The sequence below is a fragment of the Remersonia thermophila genome, chromosome 7, assembly GCF_042764415.1.
Source record: "Remersonia thermophila strain ATCC 22073 chromosome 7, whole genome shotgun sequence".
Classification (NCBI taxonomy): Eukaryota; Fungi; Ascomycota; class Sordariomycetes; order Sordariales; family Chaetomiaceae; genus Remersonia; species Remersonia thermophila.
Genome location: NC_092223.1, coordinates 1605428 through 1623427, shown reverse-complemented (window position 1 = coordinate 1623427; position 18000 = coordinate 1605428). Strand labels below are relative to the sequence as shown.

At 55.5% G+C, this 18000-nt stretch overlaps 5 protein-coding genes across 5 annotated transcripts; 2 read left to right on the top strand and 3 right to left on the bottom strand.

Annotated features, from left to right (window-relative positions):
* Window positions 1–2539: 2539 nt before the first annotated feature.
* On the top strand, window positions 2540–3931 carry VTJ83DRAFT_7416 (uncharacterized protein; the record flags this gene model as incomplete). The annotated part of the gene is made up of 4 exons (XM_071014236.1): window positions 2540–3158; window positions 3210–3277; window positions 3344–3801; window positions 3859–3931. The coding sequence occupies 4 exons, from the start codon at window positions 2540–2542 to the stop codon at window positions 3929–3931; spliced, it is 1218 nt and encodes a 405-aa protein (XP_070863633.1).
* Window positions 3932–4438: 507 nt separating this feature from the next.
* Window positions 4439–5287, top strand: VTJ83DRAFT_7415 (uncharacterized protein; the record flags this gene model as incomplete). Its single annotated transcript, XM_071014235.1, has 2 exons — window positions 4439–5002; window positions 5090–5287. 2 exons carry the CDS (start codon window positions 4439–4441, stop codon window positions 5285–5287), a joined length of 762 nt encoding a protein of 253 aa, XP_070863632.1.
* A 548-nt stretch (window positions 5288–5835) lies between these two features.
* VTJ83DRAFT_7414 (uncharacterized protein) lies at window positions 5836–8902 on the bottom strand (the record flags this gene model as incomplete). Its single annotated transcript, XM_071014234.1, has 6 exons — window positions 5836–6561; window positions 6624–7202; window positions 7273–7431; window positions 7504–7838; window positions 7893–8129; window positions 8344–8902. The coding sequence occupies 6 exons, from the start codon at window positions 8900–8902 to the stop codon at window positions 5836–5838; spliced, it is 2595 nt and encodes an 864-aa protein (XP_070863631.1).
* Window positions 8903–10553: 1651 nt separating this feature from the next.
* VTJ83DRAFT_7413 (uncharacterized protein) lies at window positions 10554–13818 on the bottom strand (the record flags this gene model as incomplete). The annotated part of the gene is made up of 5 exons (XM_071014233.1): window positions 10554–11596; window positions 11666–12437; window positions 12619–12702; window positions 12842–13494; window positions 13581–13818. 5 exons carry the CDS (start codon window positions 13816–13818, stop codon window positions 10554–10556), a joined length of 2790 nt encoding a protein of 929 aa, XP_070863630.1.
* Window positions 13819–14987: 1169 nt separating this feature from the next.
* On the bottom strand, window positions 14988–17718 carry VTJ83DRAFT_7412 (uncharacterized protein; the record flags this gene model as incomplete). The annotated part of the gene is made up of 3 exons (XM_071014232.1): window positions 14988–17046; window positions 17110–17501; window positions 17566–17718. The coding sequence occupies 3 exons, from the start codon at window positions 17716–17718 to the stop codon at window positions 14988–14990; spliced, it is 2604 nt and encodes an 867-aa protein (XP_070863629.1).
* Window positions 17719–18000: the final 282 nt, after the last annotated feature.

The window sequence follows — 18000 nt, the reverse complement described above, 5'->3', positions numbered from 1 at the left end:
TATTAAAATATTGTGCTTTCAAAGGTATAGGCGTAGCGGCAGTAGCTATAAGTATATTATAATGGTTTATATATCTTCCTAGCGGAATTCTTCTGTTAGGCCAGTATATTTAGATTATGATGTAACAGAATCTATAGGGACTTATACCCTGGTCCTAGCCGCCAGCAGTTATGCTGCCTGCGCAGACCGCCCTTCTAGGCATCTATCATATACTTAAGGAGCCTCCAGGAGAGGTATACTAGATAGTTGTTTTCTTCTTTTAAATAAAGCGTCCAACCACTCCCTTCCGCCGTATACACTCTCAAGCGCCCGGGCCATCATATATTAATAGTAGCGAATTTATATACAGAGCTCGTTTTCTACGTTAAACTACTTGTAGTCCTTATAGTAAGTTAGGTTAGTATCTAGGATTAGATAAACGGAGGCTATAGAAGAATATACGGAATACAAGGAATCTAAAGTAACGGATTTTACATTAGAGTAATCAGTTTCGTGTTTATATCGCTAGCTAGGTAGGTATAGTTATACGCTTTACAGCGATCGTAGGTCTTATCGTTACGACGTCTTTTACTTGTATAGTTATCCGGGCGGTTATTACGGGGGGCTTTAAAGCGTTTGTTACGTGTATAGCTCTCCTTACAGTTACCAGGGCGATTGTTAAGTCTGCAACCGTTGCTTAGGCGATCGTTAGGCTTACAGCGGTTACTACAGTTACCAGAGCAATTTTTATGCGGCGAAAACTAATATTTCTATAAGAAAACTGTTTATTGTAGCGATAGAAGTCTTAGTCGGTAGAAAACTTATTTTAACTATAGCAAGCTTCCGTTATATCCTAAACGCAGGTATAAGATTCCTTAATTTTACGTAGGCAATTTATAAGACCGGGGTAGTTATATAAGCGAAGGATATATTAACGAGGCTCTGTATTTATTTAGTTATATATATATAGAGATTATAACAGCTTCCTAGCTATAGTTCTTACTTTCTTTAATAAGGTTAAAGCCTTGTATAAAAATAAATATTATATTAGGTAAAGTAATTGGAGGTATTATAGTTGTTAGCGATATATTATAAACTAATTTTACTTTATATCTATTGCTTGTTTAGTTCGTTATCCTCCGGTTCAAATTTATCCTCGAAAGCGTCTACAATAATATTTAGGCCTTTAAAGCGTAAATTGTATCGATCTTTTGTTATTAACTAGGAATTTTCTTAGAATAGGGTTTAGTTATCTAGTAGAGTAAGGAATATGTTTTAATAGTAACTACCTTTCTACATTAGCTTATATATTAGGATTCTTAGTTAGGGTCTTTAAGCGTTCTGTAAAGTAGTAAATATTAGTATAAATAAGGGTTTTATTATCGGCAACGATATCTATTTGCTAAACATTATTAGTAACATTTAGGGTTAAAAATACTAATATCTTTATAATTTAGCCGAGGATACTAACTATTTAACCCTAGTAGTACCGATGTTAGATATACGAAGTATATTATATAAGAAATGATTCTTTGGGTTAGCAGTTTACGGAAACTGTCTTTTATTACTGCGACTTCTATAGTAGTGGTCGTTGTTTTAAACGGAAGGAAAGTATAAGTTAAACTTTTAGATATTTTCCTCGGTCCTGGGCACTCTTACTTTGCGTACCAGGTTGTCTTTGTCGGGAGTTTGTCCCCGTTAAGTTATTAGTATAGGCTAGGGCTTAGCTTTGCTAAGCTTATTTACAAATCGCTTTTGTCTTTATATAAAACTTACATTTAGTTAATAAGCGTATTATCTAGCCTGATGCATGCCTATAACGTTAAAAGGCTGCGAACGTTGGGTTTATCCTGATTTCTTAATGCTTGCGCAATATGGAAAGCCTGAAACAATCTTCTGTGAAACAGGTAATATAGCGGGAGTTTGGCGGCGCGCTAAACCAGGATCGCCTCAGCTCAGCCCTGTATTTCGCAAGCTAAGCCTTAGAAGGCATTCTCCAGTCCATGTCGGTGGCAAACTCCCTTGCCTTGCGAACCTAAGCCTAGCTGCATTGCTGGGCTGCACAGAACATTCCATGTTCATCTGCACACTGACAATTCAGGACCAACGTTGCACATGTAATGACCAGCGCGCCGAATTGTTGGGAACTGCCACGGTCTAAAACGAAACCACTATCACGGATTATCCTGTGATGGTTGGCACCATACTGCAGAATCCATGTCCCCGTACGTCATCGCTTCGGTGTAGGCAGGTCAGCCGCACAATGGCAACTATCAGCTGGGCACTTGATCCTGCCAGGACACATGTGACTTGCCCACACGAACCCCCAAGTTTATCCATGTGAGCAACGAGGATATATGTGCCTTATAACTCAACCGACACCGAGTAAGAGTCCTCGATGCCTCCCCGTTATATCTCGCTCTCACTTCCACACCCGCCGCTCCATTCCCGTTGTCTTCTCAACCACCCTTGAAAATCCGTGAAAGAGAACCCATCCGCTTCATTGTCGCTTTTCGTTTTCACATCATCTCGACAAAAAAGTCTCAGCAGAGTAACAGTCATGTCTTTCCGACGGGCATTATCCTCCAGGCTTAGGAGAGGGAACGCTGCCGACAAACCCTACTCCGAAGACGCATCCTCGCACAGCACTTCGACGAGTCGCTCCTCCAGCACATGCGAAAGGCGCCGGGCCACTGCTTTTCTGTCCTATCTTCGTAGCAATGGCTCAAGCCCACCACACATTGCTTTTGACGAGGTGGTTTGTCTCATGGACAACACCGCGTTCCGCGGAAGCAACGGAAAGTGGGAGGCGGAATTCGTCGCCGCTGTTTTTGAACAATGTGGGCCGGTGACGGCTATCGACCTTGTGGGGGACGTTGCCAGCATGCTCGGCTTGTCAAATGAAGATCAAGGAGAGCAGACAATCGAAAAACGCATCTCCCCGTTCATCATGGAGCCACAGCCTGGCCGTCAGGTGAGGATTAACTTTGACGACGGGAAGAAGGAAATAGTTCTTTGCCCGAGCGGGGAAAACGGGATTAGCAGCGATGTCAAGGAAGTACCAGGCGCTTCAGGTGGCTACGTGGCGAGATCGGTCGCGATCGTTCCTCCAGGGGCCTCGGGGATGTTCGAAATGTTCACGTTCCATGCCGAACCCGAAGGTTGGGCAGTCATTTCAGGTGAGACACAGGCTTCGTCTCATCCTAGACGTTCACTGACGGCTGCAACAGACGTCGACGACACGATCAAAATCACCCAGACAGACAGCGCCACTGGTATACTCGAGACAACCTTTGTGGTGAGTGTCCCTCGCTCTGACCTCGGTGACCAATGGTCAGCTGACGCGGGACCATCCGAGATTAAGTCTGAGCCAGCTCCCGTTCCCGGAATGCCACAGTTATACTCGCAAATGCATACCTTATTGTCACCATCAGCTCCATGGTTCTACCTGTCGGCATCGCCGTACAGCATGTACCCGTTTCTCCGCAGCTTCAGGGATACCCACTATCCGCATGGCCAGCTAATCCTCAGGGATGTGAGCTGGGTCACAATATCAGGCCTCTTGTCAAGCTTGACGCAGGGAACGGAGGAATACAAGGTTGACCGCATCAGGAAGATTCATCGCTGGTTGCCGCGCCGGATGATGATATGTATCGGGGACTCCACCCAAAGAGATCCAGAGGCGTACGGCAGCATCTGCCGGGAACTCCCCGGCTGGGTCAAGCTCGTCCTCATCCGAAAGGTAACCGGCATCGCAGCTGCCGGGATCAAGGAGAAGAATGAACCACAGAGGTTTGAGAAGGCGTTCGAGGGGGTGCCTCGGTAAGCAGCTCCAAGCCCCTCAGGACCACATGATTTTTGCCTATTAACATGGTCAAGTGGTATTTGGCATGTTTTTGAGGACCCCAGCGAGTGCTGGCCGCTGGTACAGCGCGTTGTGGGGTTGAGTTGAGGTCAAGTACCAAGGTTGTTGCTCCCAGTTTGCTTCTTCTTAGGCCATCGAACCATGTGGAGGACGCTGCAACTCGCATCGGCTGCGAGCGGAGTCTGATAGGACTTGGATTTCGCGCAGGTGGTTTACACAGCTGATCCTGTTTGGTTCGGGTTGACGGTGTGACTTGGCGTGTGTGTATGTATGTTCACGGAGATGGTAGGTAATGAACTACTTTGGGCTGAATAACCACTTTCCTGGGTGGGAAACACACACATCTGCGTGCATCGGATAATGGATGCGAACCATCTGATGGAGATAGGGAGAACTCGCGGATGGAGGTTACTTTCTGCCCCCCCCTCTTCTCCCATTCTGGAGAGTTTGTCCCGTTGACGTCATTGGCCATCCACCCGTCCCACAAGCCACTCCCATTCCATTTATGATCATGTCAAGACATGTCCTCATACATCTTAGGCCCTGCAACAGAGCCTTGATATCCACCACCAGACGAAACTTTTCGGCGAAGCCATGCCTCATCAAACTTACCACCTCATCTACTGGCCCGGCATACCCGGTCGCGGAGAATTTATCCGCCTTGCCCTGGAGGAGGCTGGGGCCAAGTACACGGATACGGCCTTCACCGAGACCGGCATGGATGAAGTGCTGTCGTTCGTTCACGGAAAGGCCAAGGACGACGGCATCAATCCCCCGCCGCTTGCGCCCCCTATCCTGAAGCACGGGGACCTAGTGCTGAGCCAGACCTCCAACATTCTCCAGTACTTGGGTCCCCGCCTCGGGCTCATCCCCGACGGCCCAGGAGACCCCAATGCGACATATCGGATCAATGGGTTGACCCTGACAGCTCTGGATGGCATGTGTAACGAACCACACGACTGCCACCACCCCATCGCCACAGGGCTTTTTTACGAGGACCAGAAAACCGAGAGCAAAAGGAGATCCGAGGACTACGTCACGAACAGGCTTCCCAAGTTCATGTCGTACTTTGAGCGCGTGCTAGAGTCCGAGTCAAGCCGGGGCAGCCGGTGGCTGTACGGTGGCCGTCTGACATACGCCGACCTAGTTCTTTTCCAGGTGCCTGATTCTCTCATCCCTCTTCGCCTCCCCCCGCCCCCCTCCCCCCAGCCTAGGTGTGTTTTCTGACAGATCACATCACTGCAGTGCGTGGATGGCCTCAAATTTATGTTTCCAAAGGCCATGGGGAAGTTAGAACGGCAGGGGAAACATGAAGGGGTCTTTGCATTGCACAAGGCTGTCTCGGATCGCCCTCGCATCAAAGCCTATATTGAAAGCTCTCGGCGCCAGCCGTACTCGAATGGTATCTACAGGTACTACGAGGAGCTTGACATCGAACCATGACCACGGGGAGAGGCAGCTCTCATGCCTATTCTGGATAAACAAGAGATCACTGGCGTCTGTCTGTCTTGATTATGGGTGATGGTTGATTTGCTGTCCATGTGTTTTGCTTTTGGGTGTTGCAGAGCCACCTGGCTCTGTCCTGGAAAACAAACATCACAAGGGCAGGTGTGTCATGAAACCATACCTTCAAACACCGGGTTCTCAAGAGCAGCGTGATCAAATCATTTCCGATGGGAGCGAAGACAACAGTGTCGCATGTAACATGACAGTTCATCATACTGGGACAAAGGGGAAGGCGATCCCGAGTTGAAAATAGGAGAAGAAGGATAAAATAATAATAAGAATAACCCGCCCACCTCCCCCTCGAGCACGCGACCCTCGGGAAACTAAATACAAAATAACCCACCCACCAACCCCCGCGAGCACGCAGCCCTCAGGAACTAATGTACACAGGCAAGAGAAACGAAAAAAAAAAAAAAAAAAACCGAAACAAATCATACAGCCCCCCACAAGAACGAGAACCACAAACCAAGACCAATCACCATCCATCACATCTCAATGACCCCCACATCGATCCCATCCATCGCTGCCAATTCCTTCACATACCTCAAGACAGCGTTCCTACCATCCCGGTCCGGTCCACCACTTTCCATCATGATCCGCTGGAAGAAGCGTTTGGTCTGGGATTCAAGGAGGTCCGAATCCAGCTCGCAGTAGTCGTCCCCAGGATATTCCCCCTTGAGTTGACGCAGCGCCTTGTTCCTCCACATGAGCTTCCAGTTCATCTCGATGCCGATGAACTCGGGGGACGTCTTCATGAAGTCGTAGCAGCACTGGATCCACTTCCCGGCAAGGTCCTTCCAGGTGTCCGCATCCATGACGAGGTACTCGAAGTTGCTCACGGACTTGCTCTGCGTGAAGACTGCCTTGCCCTTCCCCTTGGGGTCGGCCTGTGGCATCGTCGCGGAACCCGACCGAACAGGGGCCGTAGCCCGGCCCTGCGTCTTCCGGGAGCCGCTCCGCCTCTTGGCGTTCCTCACGGGGGAGGTCGAAGGGCCTGGAGCGCTGAAGTCGAAGCTGAGGGCGACCGGCGCCACGGCGGCTGAAGTCGAAGGAGCATTTGCCGTGGCCGCGAGGCCAAAGTTGACGGGTGCCGGAGTCGGAGCTTCAAGAAGAGCGGGGTCGAGGAGAGCAGGGTCGATGGGGATTTCCTCGGGAGCAGGAGGGGCGATGCTGAAGCCGGAGAAGTGGCGGACCGGGGCGCGTTTCGGATACTGCAAAGAGAGCAATGTCAGCGCGCAACTTGACGAGGATGAGGCAGAGCCGCGATACTTACGGTGACGGTGACGGGCTCCGGCGGGGTGGCAGCTTGTTCCTGCGAGATGACCTTCTTGGCTGTGTCGTCGAGAGGGGCGGACACAGGAGCGGGGTCGAGGGCCGGAGCAGGTTGAGCAGCCACCGGCTCAGGCGCGGTGTGCTGAGAAAACCCGCTTTCAATCTCCACGGCGTTGTCGAGAGGACCAACAGGGTAAGGGTCGGAGATGGGAGCAAGCTCAACAGCCACCGGCTCAGGCGCGGTGTGCTGAGAAAACCCGCTTTCAATCTCCACGGCGTTGTCAAGAGGACCAACAGGGCAAGGGTCGGAGATGGGAGCAGGCTCAACAGCCACCGGCTCGGCCGTGGGAGCCAGAAGAAGCTCATTCCCAACCTTTGTGGCAGTGTTGTCGAGAGGGGCGAACACTGGAGTCGAACCAAAGGTTGACGCGGAATGATCGACCACAGGCTGCGGCGGGGCAAGGAAAGGGAACCGATCCACGACCTCCACGGCTGTGTCTGCGATGGCGGTCGACACAGGAGCTGGGACAGGAGGAAGCGCGGAGAGGAGAGAGCCCATCGAGAAGAGCGGCTCATGAGGCTGGAAAGATTGTCAGCTCAGACAAAAACGGATAAAGGAAAAGGAAAAAAGAGAGAGAAGAGTAACCCACCGCATCGGTGATTTCCATGCCGGCCGCCGTACCGAAATCAGCCACGTCGATATCCATATGGGCATCGACGAGCTGATTGCCCGTCACCGGAGGAACGAGCACCTTTCCCTCCATCGAGGCTGGAGCATCCAGCATGGCAGCAGCTCGGTCGGCGATGTTCTAGACAGCCGAAGGGGCAACCGCCTGCTGGACCGCGGCGATGAACTCAAGGGCCGGCGCGGGAGCAGGAACCAGGTCCACTTGAGAGGGGCCAGCCAGGACTTCGGGACCGCACTCGAGAAGCGGCGCAGAAGGAGCATCCGCGGGCCGAGGGAAGAGAGGAACCGGGGCGAGGGGACCAGGGAGAGGGGAGAAGGCGTAAGGGCCCGAGAGTCCCAGGTGGCGGCGCCGGGGCCCCTCCCGCCTCGGGATGATCCCGCGGCGGGGGAGGCTGGGGACCGGCGAGACCAGCCTGGGCACGAGACGGCGAGGGGGGGCAAGAGGGGCCAGAGCTTGGCTCCGGGCTCGTGCCCGGGCCCTCGCCATCACGGCCTCAAAGGTGTCCCTGGGTGGCCCGATCCTGAGCACTGAGAAAGCGTGAGCACCAAGCGCTTGACACGAAGCAGCATCATGTGACTTACCGGTGCTGAAGGGCTCGTCCCTCGTCACCTTGACCTTGAACTTGAGCCCGACATGGCGCGGGCTGTCCTTGAACTCGTCGGTCTGCTTGGCGAGGTTGTCGAGAGCCTTGGTCTCGTCCTTGATCGTCGATGCCAGGTTCCGAATCTGGTCATCGTTGTCGATGATAGCGAGCCGAAGTTCCTTGACCTTGTTGCGCAGAAAAACGGCCTTGGGGTCGGTGGCGAAGGCGAAGAACACTGCGTGGCGGCAACGCCACCAGTTAGCGAAACGAGGAAAAAAGAACAAAAGGGGTGGGAGTCGCGCGGGAAGCGATGGAGAGCTGGGTCCAAAGTCGCCAAAGTCCGAGAGACTTTTGTGTTTGATGGGACCAGAATCTCTTGGACGACAGCCCATGGACACAAGATGATGAGGCAAAAAGAGACGAGGAGGAAATGAGAGACGACGGCTTACGGATCTTGACGAGGGTGCTGCAGCCCCTCCACTCGGTGTCGTCGAACCTGACCATGGGCAGGACGAGACGAGCGCGAGCCGGAGCCGACGAGGCAAGCCTGCGGCGGTCGTACTCGGCGCAAACCCCGTCGAGCTTGCTGGTCAGGTTGGCGATGGTCGACCGCTGGTGGTCGAACTTGTCCTTGAGTCGGGCGAGGTCGAACTCGAGGGCGGCGTAGAGCTCCTCGTCGCCGAGGAGGGAGTCGACCCAGGCGGAGAACCTGCCGAGAACCTGGACGCTGAAGTCAACCAGCCAGAAGATGGCAACCACCACCCAGGAGACCCAGGTGAGAGCTGCAGCGGGAATGTATGCCAGAGGGGGGCGGCTCCAGCAGGAAAAGAAGGGCAAGGGGAGGCAGAGGAGGAAGGGCGAGAAGAAGAGAACGTTACCGAGGACCTCCCACGACTCGAGCGACCGAGTGTGGAGTCCGAGAGGGACGACGGTAACTGCCGCGAGGGCAGGGACGAGGGCGAGAAGGCCAAGGAGGCCGAGGAGGACGAAGAGGCTCGTCGACGACATTGTTGAGGCGAGGCCACAAACGTAGTCGAGTCGGAGCAGACGACGTCGAAAAAAGGGCGCAAAGCGCGAGCGAGGAGAAAAACGCGAGGCAGCAAGGCGAGGCGAGGCGAAGCAAGACGAGCAGAGAAGGATCTCAGTTGCGGTGCAATGTGATCAAGTCTGAACGCAAAGATCGGTGTCCGATGGGGAAGAAAAGAAGGAAGAAAAGTGGAAGGTTGGGGGAGAATGAGGGGCAATAAATACTCCTCCAAAGTGGCCTATGCACACACGCAGACGTGCGGATGCTGAGGTGAGGACTGGTCGTCATGGCGACCATCTCCTGTCATCCTCAGGGTTAAGGTTTTAACGTTTACATCGGAGCCGCCGTGGACCAAAGCGACTTTGATTGGGGCTTTCTTGGTCGACTTGTCAGCACCGTTCGTTTACTGCCGAGTTTCCATGACGACAAGCACCGTCCTTCTGCTGCTGCCCAAAAATGTCAACATGTTCCATCCACCAGGTGGTTGACTGGATGGTATACTCCATTTGTCAACTGACAAGCCCAGGCGAGTCATCTGACGGCCTAGAGCGAAGCCTCTGTCGTATTTCCAAAAGATGAAGGTTTATCTAAGTGTTTATTTGTATGTTCTCAAGGTCATGAAACGCCGAAACGCCTCGTAGATTTATGTGTTTTCTCCGTGCCCTATTGCTCCGCAAACAAAGCCTTGTATCCTTATTGAGACGCGCGGTTGGCGTGGAACAAGGCCAAACATTTGTTACCAAGATACTCTGAGCAAAAGCTCCTTGTCATCCCCCCACCAAACACTCCTATCCGTATGTTCCAATCCCAAGGAACACAACAAACAACGTCTGAACACTTGCTCAGGCTGCCTGGTACGCACAACCCATGATTGCCAATCGTGTAACTCCGAACCATGAAATAGAGCAATGGAAATCAACACACATGCCACTTGATCACAAATTTTCTCAACGATATTTTATACATTTCAGCACAAACAATGTGCCAAACTGAACTATACGCTTCTCATTCCATACGACGTATACGGAGGCGATGACAATCGCGTCGGTGGTTTGTTGGACCTTTGCTTCCACCCACAGCCATGTCGCCACAAAGCTGACTTCCAGAAGAACACCTACATATACGTATACTGGTCCAAAAGATTTCATTATTTCCCGAGATCAAAGTGCTTGGTCCACCCATGGTGATCTTTTCGAGTGGTGTTGGTGTGAGGTCTCTCTCGCTGAGTCAGCAGGGATCATGTCCCACATCCTTCAACAAGGTTGACCCACAGCGGCCCGTACCTTCTTGGCAGACGTCAGGGTGAGGTCGTTTTGTCTTCCTAATCACGCTGCTTCATGGAATATGTTGCCTGGTAATTATTGGCCCCGGAGCAGTATCTCATGACACTGTTGTTGGTATGGTTTCCAGTTCACTTCTTTAAGCTGCCATGCTGAGGTTGTCTGACAGCCGATGCACAATCTTGAACACAACACCATAGGAAAGCGGGACAGACCTGGTTGTCATCGATACCATATTATCCTATAACTACACTTCCTGCCCCAACGAAGACGGACATGTCGTCACGTAGATGAAACCAACCCATGTAGTTGTCCAACCAGCTAGCTAGAGCTTGCAGCCTTCTGGCATCAATCACTCAACGCCGCTGATCTTGATCTCAAACGGCCTCGTAAGCGCCTGATCAACCGTGACAACAATGCTCTCTCCATCACCCCCAGCATCCTTTCTGCGCCTCGCACCGAGAAGAGTGATCTTTGTGATCCTCGCCCTTGTATTGTATCCAAACACGCCTCTGGCCGTCAGCACGCCGCGGCTGTATTTGAACGTGATCCGAGACACGCTCCGCTGCTGGAGGCTGATCCCGTCATCGAGGTAAAGCTCGCCTGTCGCCGACCCCCGAGAGTCCAGAGGGACCAGGAGCTCAAAGTCCTGCTCCCTCACTTCCGTCGTCGTCATGCCCGACTTGGTCCGGGCGGGGATGATGACGCCGCCGCGCAAGAAGAGCGGGATGTCGGTCAGGCTCTGGTTGGTGACCTGAATGGTCGCCCCGCGGCCCTGGATCCGCTTGTGGGTGTACCAGTCGTAAAAGAGGGCGTTGGGCAGGTAGACATCGACGCTTGTCGCTCCTTCATACGGAACGGGCGCGACAAGAAGACCAGGGCCGTAAAAGTACTGCAGCTCAAGACCAAACGTCTTGCGGTCGTTCGGGTAGAGGTAGAACATGGGGTTGAGGAGCGGCGTGCCGTCGACGGACTGCCGGTAGAGGGCCGTGTAGATGTAGTCGAGGAGCCTGTAGCGGATGTCGATGGCCTTGCGGGCCGCCTCTGCCACAACCGGCCACCGGTAGAACTCCTGAGAAATGGCTGGCGGGTACTCATTGTGGTTCCGATAAAACGGAGAAAACGCTCCGAGCATGGCCCACCGCGCGCAGAGGGCCTCGTTGGTGCTCGAGGCAAAACCGCACACATCCGCGCCAACCATCGGAACTTGGTAAATGGAGGCAAAAGCCAGCATGGCCCGGATAGAGCCGCGGTAGTGGTCCCAGCTGGAGAAGCTGTCACCGAGCCATTTTCCTACCGACCTCCCAGCTCCTGCGAATGTAGATCGGGTGATGATGAAGGGGCGCTGCTTGGGGCGCCGCGACAGCATTGCCTGGCGAGATTGGATCGACATCACTGCGGAGGACGCATCGTCAGCATGGAAAACAGAAAAGAAAATCGAAACGCCAACGCGGGAGAACTTACTCGTTCCATACAGGTTGTGGACGTCGTACTCTGCCAGGCCATTCTGGTGGATAATATCGGTGTTGACGGTCTTGTTCGAGATGCCACCGTGCTCCGCATTCCACGAGTCCATGTACGCGGCTTTGTTATGGATCGCGTACTTTGGGAACAGCAGGTTGCGGCCCGGCAGGCCTTGCCACTTCCCACCGGCGCGGGTGCGGAGAGCAGCGGGCACGGCATGGCTCTGCGGGGTCATCACTTCGTTGCGAGCCTCCAGCGCTTTGATAGCTCGAGGATCCTCGCTCCTCTTGCAGGCCGATCCCTCGGGCTGAAATTCGCAGGGCCACCCAGGCAGCGGCCGCGGTGAATGCGATCGAACCGGAGGTGGCGTCGGCGGGAAGCCCTCGGCGGCTGCGAACGGGTCGTCGCAGGGGAAATAGCAGGGGAAGTTGCTCGGCTCGTTCATGTCAATCCACAGACCGGAGATATCCAAACCCGTCTCTGGAGAGAAGAACTGGGCAAACTCGTTGTTCCAGTACCGCGTGATGTTGGCGGCGAACCAGTCGGGGAACACCGAGACGCCTGGCCACACAACGCCGAGCCATTCGGATCCGTTCTCCCGCTTCAGGAAGATGTTGTCCTCGACTCCGCGAACATACGCCGGGTTGCCATCCGTGGCATAGGCCACTGCGGGATCGACCATCACGATGGCGTGCTGGTTGTTGGCATGGAGATGGTCGACGAAGGCTCGCATGAGGGGCATGGGGAATCTTTCGGGATCGTTGGTGAAAACCTACTCCGAAGTCGAGTCAGCCACGGGACGTAATGGGTTGCGGGACCTGAAGGAAGGCTGGAGGATGACCCCGTGCCTCTGAAAGACGAGAGAGAGAACGACGTTGGCTTGCCGCCCCCCCCCCCCCCCCCCGGCGCGATCAATGAAACAAACCAGACATGACAACGAGATCAATACTCACCCTCCTCCTGTCCATGTAGTCAATGTCAATCCACTGGGTCTCGAGTGGGATGCCAGCAGCGCTGTAGTTGTATGCGACTTCGGCCTGTGTCGAGAACCATTAGCACACTCAGCTCCTCGGAACAAGTCGTCATCGCCTCCCGGGCCACGCGGGTCCTGCAGGACGTGGAGGCGGGGTCGGGAGACGGATCCGAGATCACCAAGACGCCACCGGCAACACTCACCACCTCGAAAATGTCCCTATACCCATATCGACACTGATGGAGCCCCAGCCCCCAATACGGCATCATGGCCGGCAAACCAGCCACTTCGGCATACTGGCGCGAGACGTCGATCGGGCTTGGCCCAGCCATGAAGTAAAAGTCCAGCACACCCCCAAGCGTGTTGTACTCCAAGTATTGCCCCTTCTTCCCATCCTGGTCAATCTTGATATCCATCCCGTTGGAGTTCAGCAGAAATACTCCGTGGGTCCCGCTCATGCGATGCTCAAAATAAACGGGGTGGTTTCCGTAGAGATTGCTGTTTTCCGGGGTCCCAAAGCTGTCCTGCGACCAGAGCGTGCGGACATAGCCCGTCGTTTTGAGGCGGAAGGGATCCGCGTGCTCGCCCAGCCCGTAGAGGTTCGGGTTCTCGGGGAGCTTGGTCCTCAGGCGCAGGTATTGCGACTGGAAGACGAGCGGAGCGGCGGACGAGTCGAAGAGCACCTCGCCCGTCTTCGCGCGGGACACGGAGAAGCTGAAGGGGTTGGACTTGTAATTGAACACCAAGGCCGACTTTCTGGAGCTCACACCGCGGGTGGCAGGCCGGGGGAAGACAGACTCGGGCACTTGGTAGACGAGCTCATCCGGGTCTTGGATCTTGATGTGCAGCCGGTTCTCTGGTATGTGAAGACGGCACGTGTTAGCAAGCCAGGTACTCGGTCGAGGACTGTCCCGTGTCGCTCGCGCGGGGCACACTACTGACCGGTTTCGTAGGTCACCTCCAGCCGGAGGTTCTCCAGATCGGTCCCGTAGGTATTGCAGGCGGGACCCGCGAGCTTCAAGTCGGCCTTGAGGCCCGTGGCGCTGGTTTTGACGTTGACCGCCCTGTACCCGGGACATTCGCTAAGGGGCCTTTCAGTCGTGGAGTAGGGCTGAAGGGTCTGCCCCGCGGAGGACAGCCCGACCAGCAAGCCGAAGCTTGCAAGATATCGGCACACCATGTCGTCTTCCTGGCGAGTTCAATGCGACTGGCAAGCGCTGCCGGCGAGGTCCTCTCCAGCCACCGGGGATGGCAGGGCGGTCGAGGGCCATTTATCCAGCCGGCCAGCAGCATCGGGGACGATGAGGTGTGTGAGACACCATCCTCGTGGAGCGCCGCGGTGACATCGACCTGCTCGATCAGGCCTCTTTGGTCGACCGATGAGTTGGAGACCCGAGGGGACCCTGCTCATCCTCCACGATACAGAATCGGCCCCGGTCCGAACAGGGTAGGGTAGATACCTTACCGAGCCTACAGGTGCGTCATGGTTGTAGAAGATGACCGAGGCCTCTACGTAAACAAAATAGCTTGCGGGGACCCGGCATGGTCGCAACGTGCCGAATGGCAGGGCAGAAGGGCCGTTTGAGACCCCGCCGATGCCGACGTCTTGGCCGCGGGCTCAGCGAGGACGAGCGCATGCGTTGCTCACCGACAGTCCTCCGGTACCTTGCGGCTTCACATTATCCACCTAGGTGGGATTGATCCAGCCAATCTTGGTTTGGGGGCGATCATATGCATGTGCGCCCTGCGTGTTCCCATGTCTTAGTCGTGTTGCAAAACAACACCCGATGATGACGATGTTGATGATGCTCTCTCCCCGCCGCCGTAGCGCACCCCGGGTGGGACCCGCTGCGGGCCGATGGCCGAGCTGTACTAGTTGATCCCCAAAGCTAAAGGGCCGAATGCTTAACGGAAAACGTCGACAGGCCACCACCCTACTGTGTATTCAGAACCTTCAACGCCCGGCCGCCAAGATGTCCGATGCGCCGGTGGTCCGACATTTGCAACGGTGCTCAAGACGCGGCGACAAACACGAAGAAATGGTGAACGACGGCCGAGACCGGGATGGGTAAAAATAGCAGCATTCCTGCTCCATTTCTGTCCGCCATGGGTTTCTAGGAGAGCCAGGCGAGGCCCCTCTCACAGTTTACGACGCCATATGCCACCAAGGAAAGTCCTTTACGGAGATTTCTTTCTGGACGCGATTCCCAAGACTAGGTGTCCCTTCGCCAAGCCAGGATTGTTGTACCTAGGTAGCCTTGTCGATGGCCGCGTCCGCTTCTGACATCACGGCATGTCGCTAAAGAGCCTCAACGCCTGCAGGCCCGGCCCGCGCTCTTCCCAGGTTCATCATCCGTCAACCTCCATGCTCTCCGCCACCAAAGCCGGTATCGCAACCGTGATGGAAGGGTCTTCGTCTTCCTCGGCCTTCCTTGCCCCTTCTGACAGAACCCTGCCGTTCCCGTTGGTTTGTTGCTCTCCAGACCCCGGCCCGTTTCCGCTGCACAGCCTGTACTCCCCGTTACCCAGGCTCTCAATGATACCTTCATCCAACGCCCATTTGGCCAGGTCCTTATCGACCCCCAGCCTTTCCGCCTCCCCCTTCTCCATGTGCCGTCCCACATGCTCTGTCCACTCATCCCACGACCCGGGTCCCTCAAATGTGCTCTGACAATCCAGCTTGGGACAAGCCGAGCGCTGCGGCGGCTGTCTCCTCGTGACAAGGCACGACGTCTGCATCTCCTTGACATGGGCGTCCCACTCGGCCTGGAGCTTACTGTCCCCCTTGGAGATGGCCTTCTTGATCGCGAGGGGGGCGTGCATGCGCCGGAGGTGCTGCGTGAACAAGTCTTTTCGGTTGAACTCATTGCCCTTTCCGTCAGCGCTGCTCTGCGGGCACGAAGAGCAGCGGTAGAACTGCAGGCACAGGTGCTGGGAGGATATGTGCCGCTTCCACTCATTCTTTGAGCCGAAGGTGCTCGTGCAACCGGCGAACGAAAAGGCGCAAGGGAACGGTCTCGTGTGAGCGGATGCAATATGCTTGCGGAGAGAGGACAGGTCCTTGAACGGAGCATGGCTGCAGTGGTCGCATCTGACTTCCTGCTTCATAATCTGCTTTTGAAAGGGTTTCCGGGATTTCGCCTTGGAGGGTGTGCCGTAGTCGCCGTCGTATAGGGGTGCTTCGCCGACCCCGGGATCGACGGCGGCGACCGGGGCGCCAGGATCGCCCGTGTGTCTCACAGCGATGCTATCTCCGATCCCTACCGCCTGGCGGCCCAGCGTCGCGGGGGTGCCGTCCGCCATTGGCCGCACGTGGCTCAGCAGCTTCAGCTGTTCCGCCGCCTCCTGCATCTCAGCGGAGTCCTCAACTTCCTCCTTGGGTCCGACGGGAGGGTTCTGTCCAGAACCTGCCCGGGAAACAACTGCCGGGATGGCGGCCGCTCTCGCCTGGCCGGGGTGGCTCCCCAGAGGTCGCGGCGGTTCTCCCTGGGGCCCGGCGTAGAGGCTTCCATTTTCGCTTCGGAATGTAGACGGGCTACGCTTGAGCAAGCCGGGCCCGTCTCCATCTTGACCGCCTGGCAGACCAGCAGGGTGGGAGTTGACGAGGCGCTGATAGAGATGGAGCATGTTGTGCGAGTTGATGGAGCCCAGAAAACAACAGACCTTGTCATGCTGGACAACGTTCCAGATGCTGGTGGGCATGGAGATCAGCAACATGGTCGGGGGCCCCAGGAACATGCCCTCCACGGTGATTCTGGAGGCGGAAGCGCGCGGTCCATTGAGCCACTGGTTGAAAAAGACCATGTCGGAACTGGCTTCGCCGACGAAGGTGGTGCATACCAGAACCCTGGGTTCGTCCAGCGCCAAATCCATCACCTCATCCGGGCTGGGGCCCCGCTCGCCGATCCTGGACCTCCAGGCGTTATGAGACTCGGCATTGGCCGAGTTTGGCGGCGACTGAAGCTGAGACGCCGCCGGGTCCAGCGGAACCAGGACGATTCCTTGCCCTCTGGCAGGCGTCAGGGTGAAAAAGGCGGGTGCCCTGTGGGACGCCGAAGGCGTCTTGGCAGACCCGTTTGCCAACTTGGCCAGCGCCTGGGCAATCTCATGCTGGTTTTGTTGCCGGACTTCGTCGTAGAGCTGCTGGATGCTGAAGGGCCGGCCTGATGCGCTCAGCCTCATCAGGGTATCGGTTAGCGAGGCGGTAAAAGACCGCGGACTGGGTTCCAGCGGAATCTGGTCGGGGGTATAGGCGGCGATGGCCTGCTTGGCACCATGGCTTCCTGCCATGGGCGCATCATCGCGGACAGCACATGAGTCGATGAGCAGGAGGATCTCCGACTGGGCATCCTCGAATAGGCAGCGCACGCCGTCCCACTTCAGCTTTGCTGCATCTTCCCGGGAGTTGCTGAGAAAGGGGGGTGGTCAGCATAGGGGGACCCCAACATCATGGTCGAATTTCGGCACATACCAGGCCCAGTAGAGCTTATTGTCCGGGCCGACGAACCCGTGGCCGGCATAGTATATGATAAGCAGGTGATCAGGCCGGGCAGATTCCAGAAAGGATGCCATCTGGACGCCTAGTTTGACGCTCGGGTTGGGCACGGTAGGGATGGCCCACTTATCGACCTGGTAGTGGTAGCGGTCACGGAACACCTTTTCCAGGGCTAATAGATCCGGCTCGACAGACGTATCCTCCTCCCATCGCAGCATCAGCACCGACACGCCGCTGTGCTTGGGCTTGAGGGTCTGCTGCTGAATGTACATGGCGGCATCCTGAAGGTGGCGGGCAAAGGCCTCGAACTCATCGCGCTCCGGCAGTCGTGGGACGGAGTCGGCGGCTACGTAGTGCGGAGGAGGGGCCTATGGTGGACTTGTTGGCATTCGGGGCAGCACGAGAGGAGCATGCGGAAGGGCATTCACCGACCTGATCTTGGGGGAATGCATGTGGTGGTGGTGGTGGTGGTGGAGGAGGAGGTGGAGGAGGCTGGGGTTGCGTCTGCGATGGAGGGAGAGGAGCGACAGGCGCTGGATCCGGGACCTTTGGGGCCAGCCTCCTGCGTTTCGCGGAGGGTTCCATGGTCCTCAACGAGTCGATGCTTTGTATCAGAACAGAATCGGACAGCTAGGTAGGTTGGGAAGCAGAGCGGTTGACTCGGGGGTGCGGGACTCGGCAGGCTGCGTGCCTCGGCAGGGAGGGAGGAAGGGAGGTACAGGACGTAGGTCTTGTCTGTACCTGAGGCTGGCGTGCGTGCCTTGTGCCGGGCTTCTACAGGTGATGATGGACTGCAAATGTCATACAAAGGAACGTTCCTCGTCTCGGAGGGAGAAGGGGCCGGGTTAGACTCGAGGAAAAGGGCCA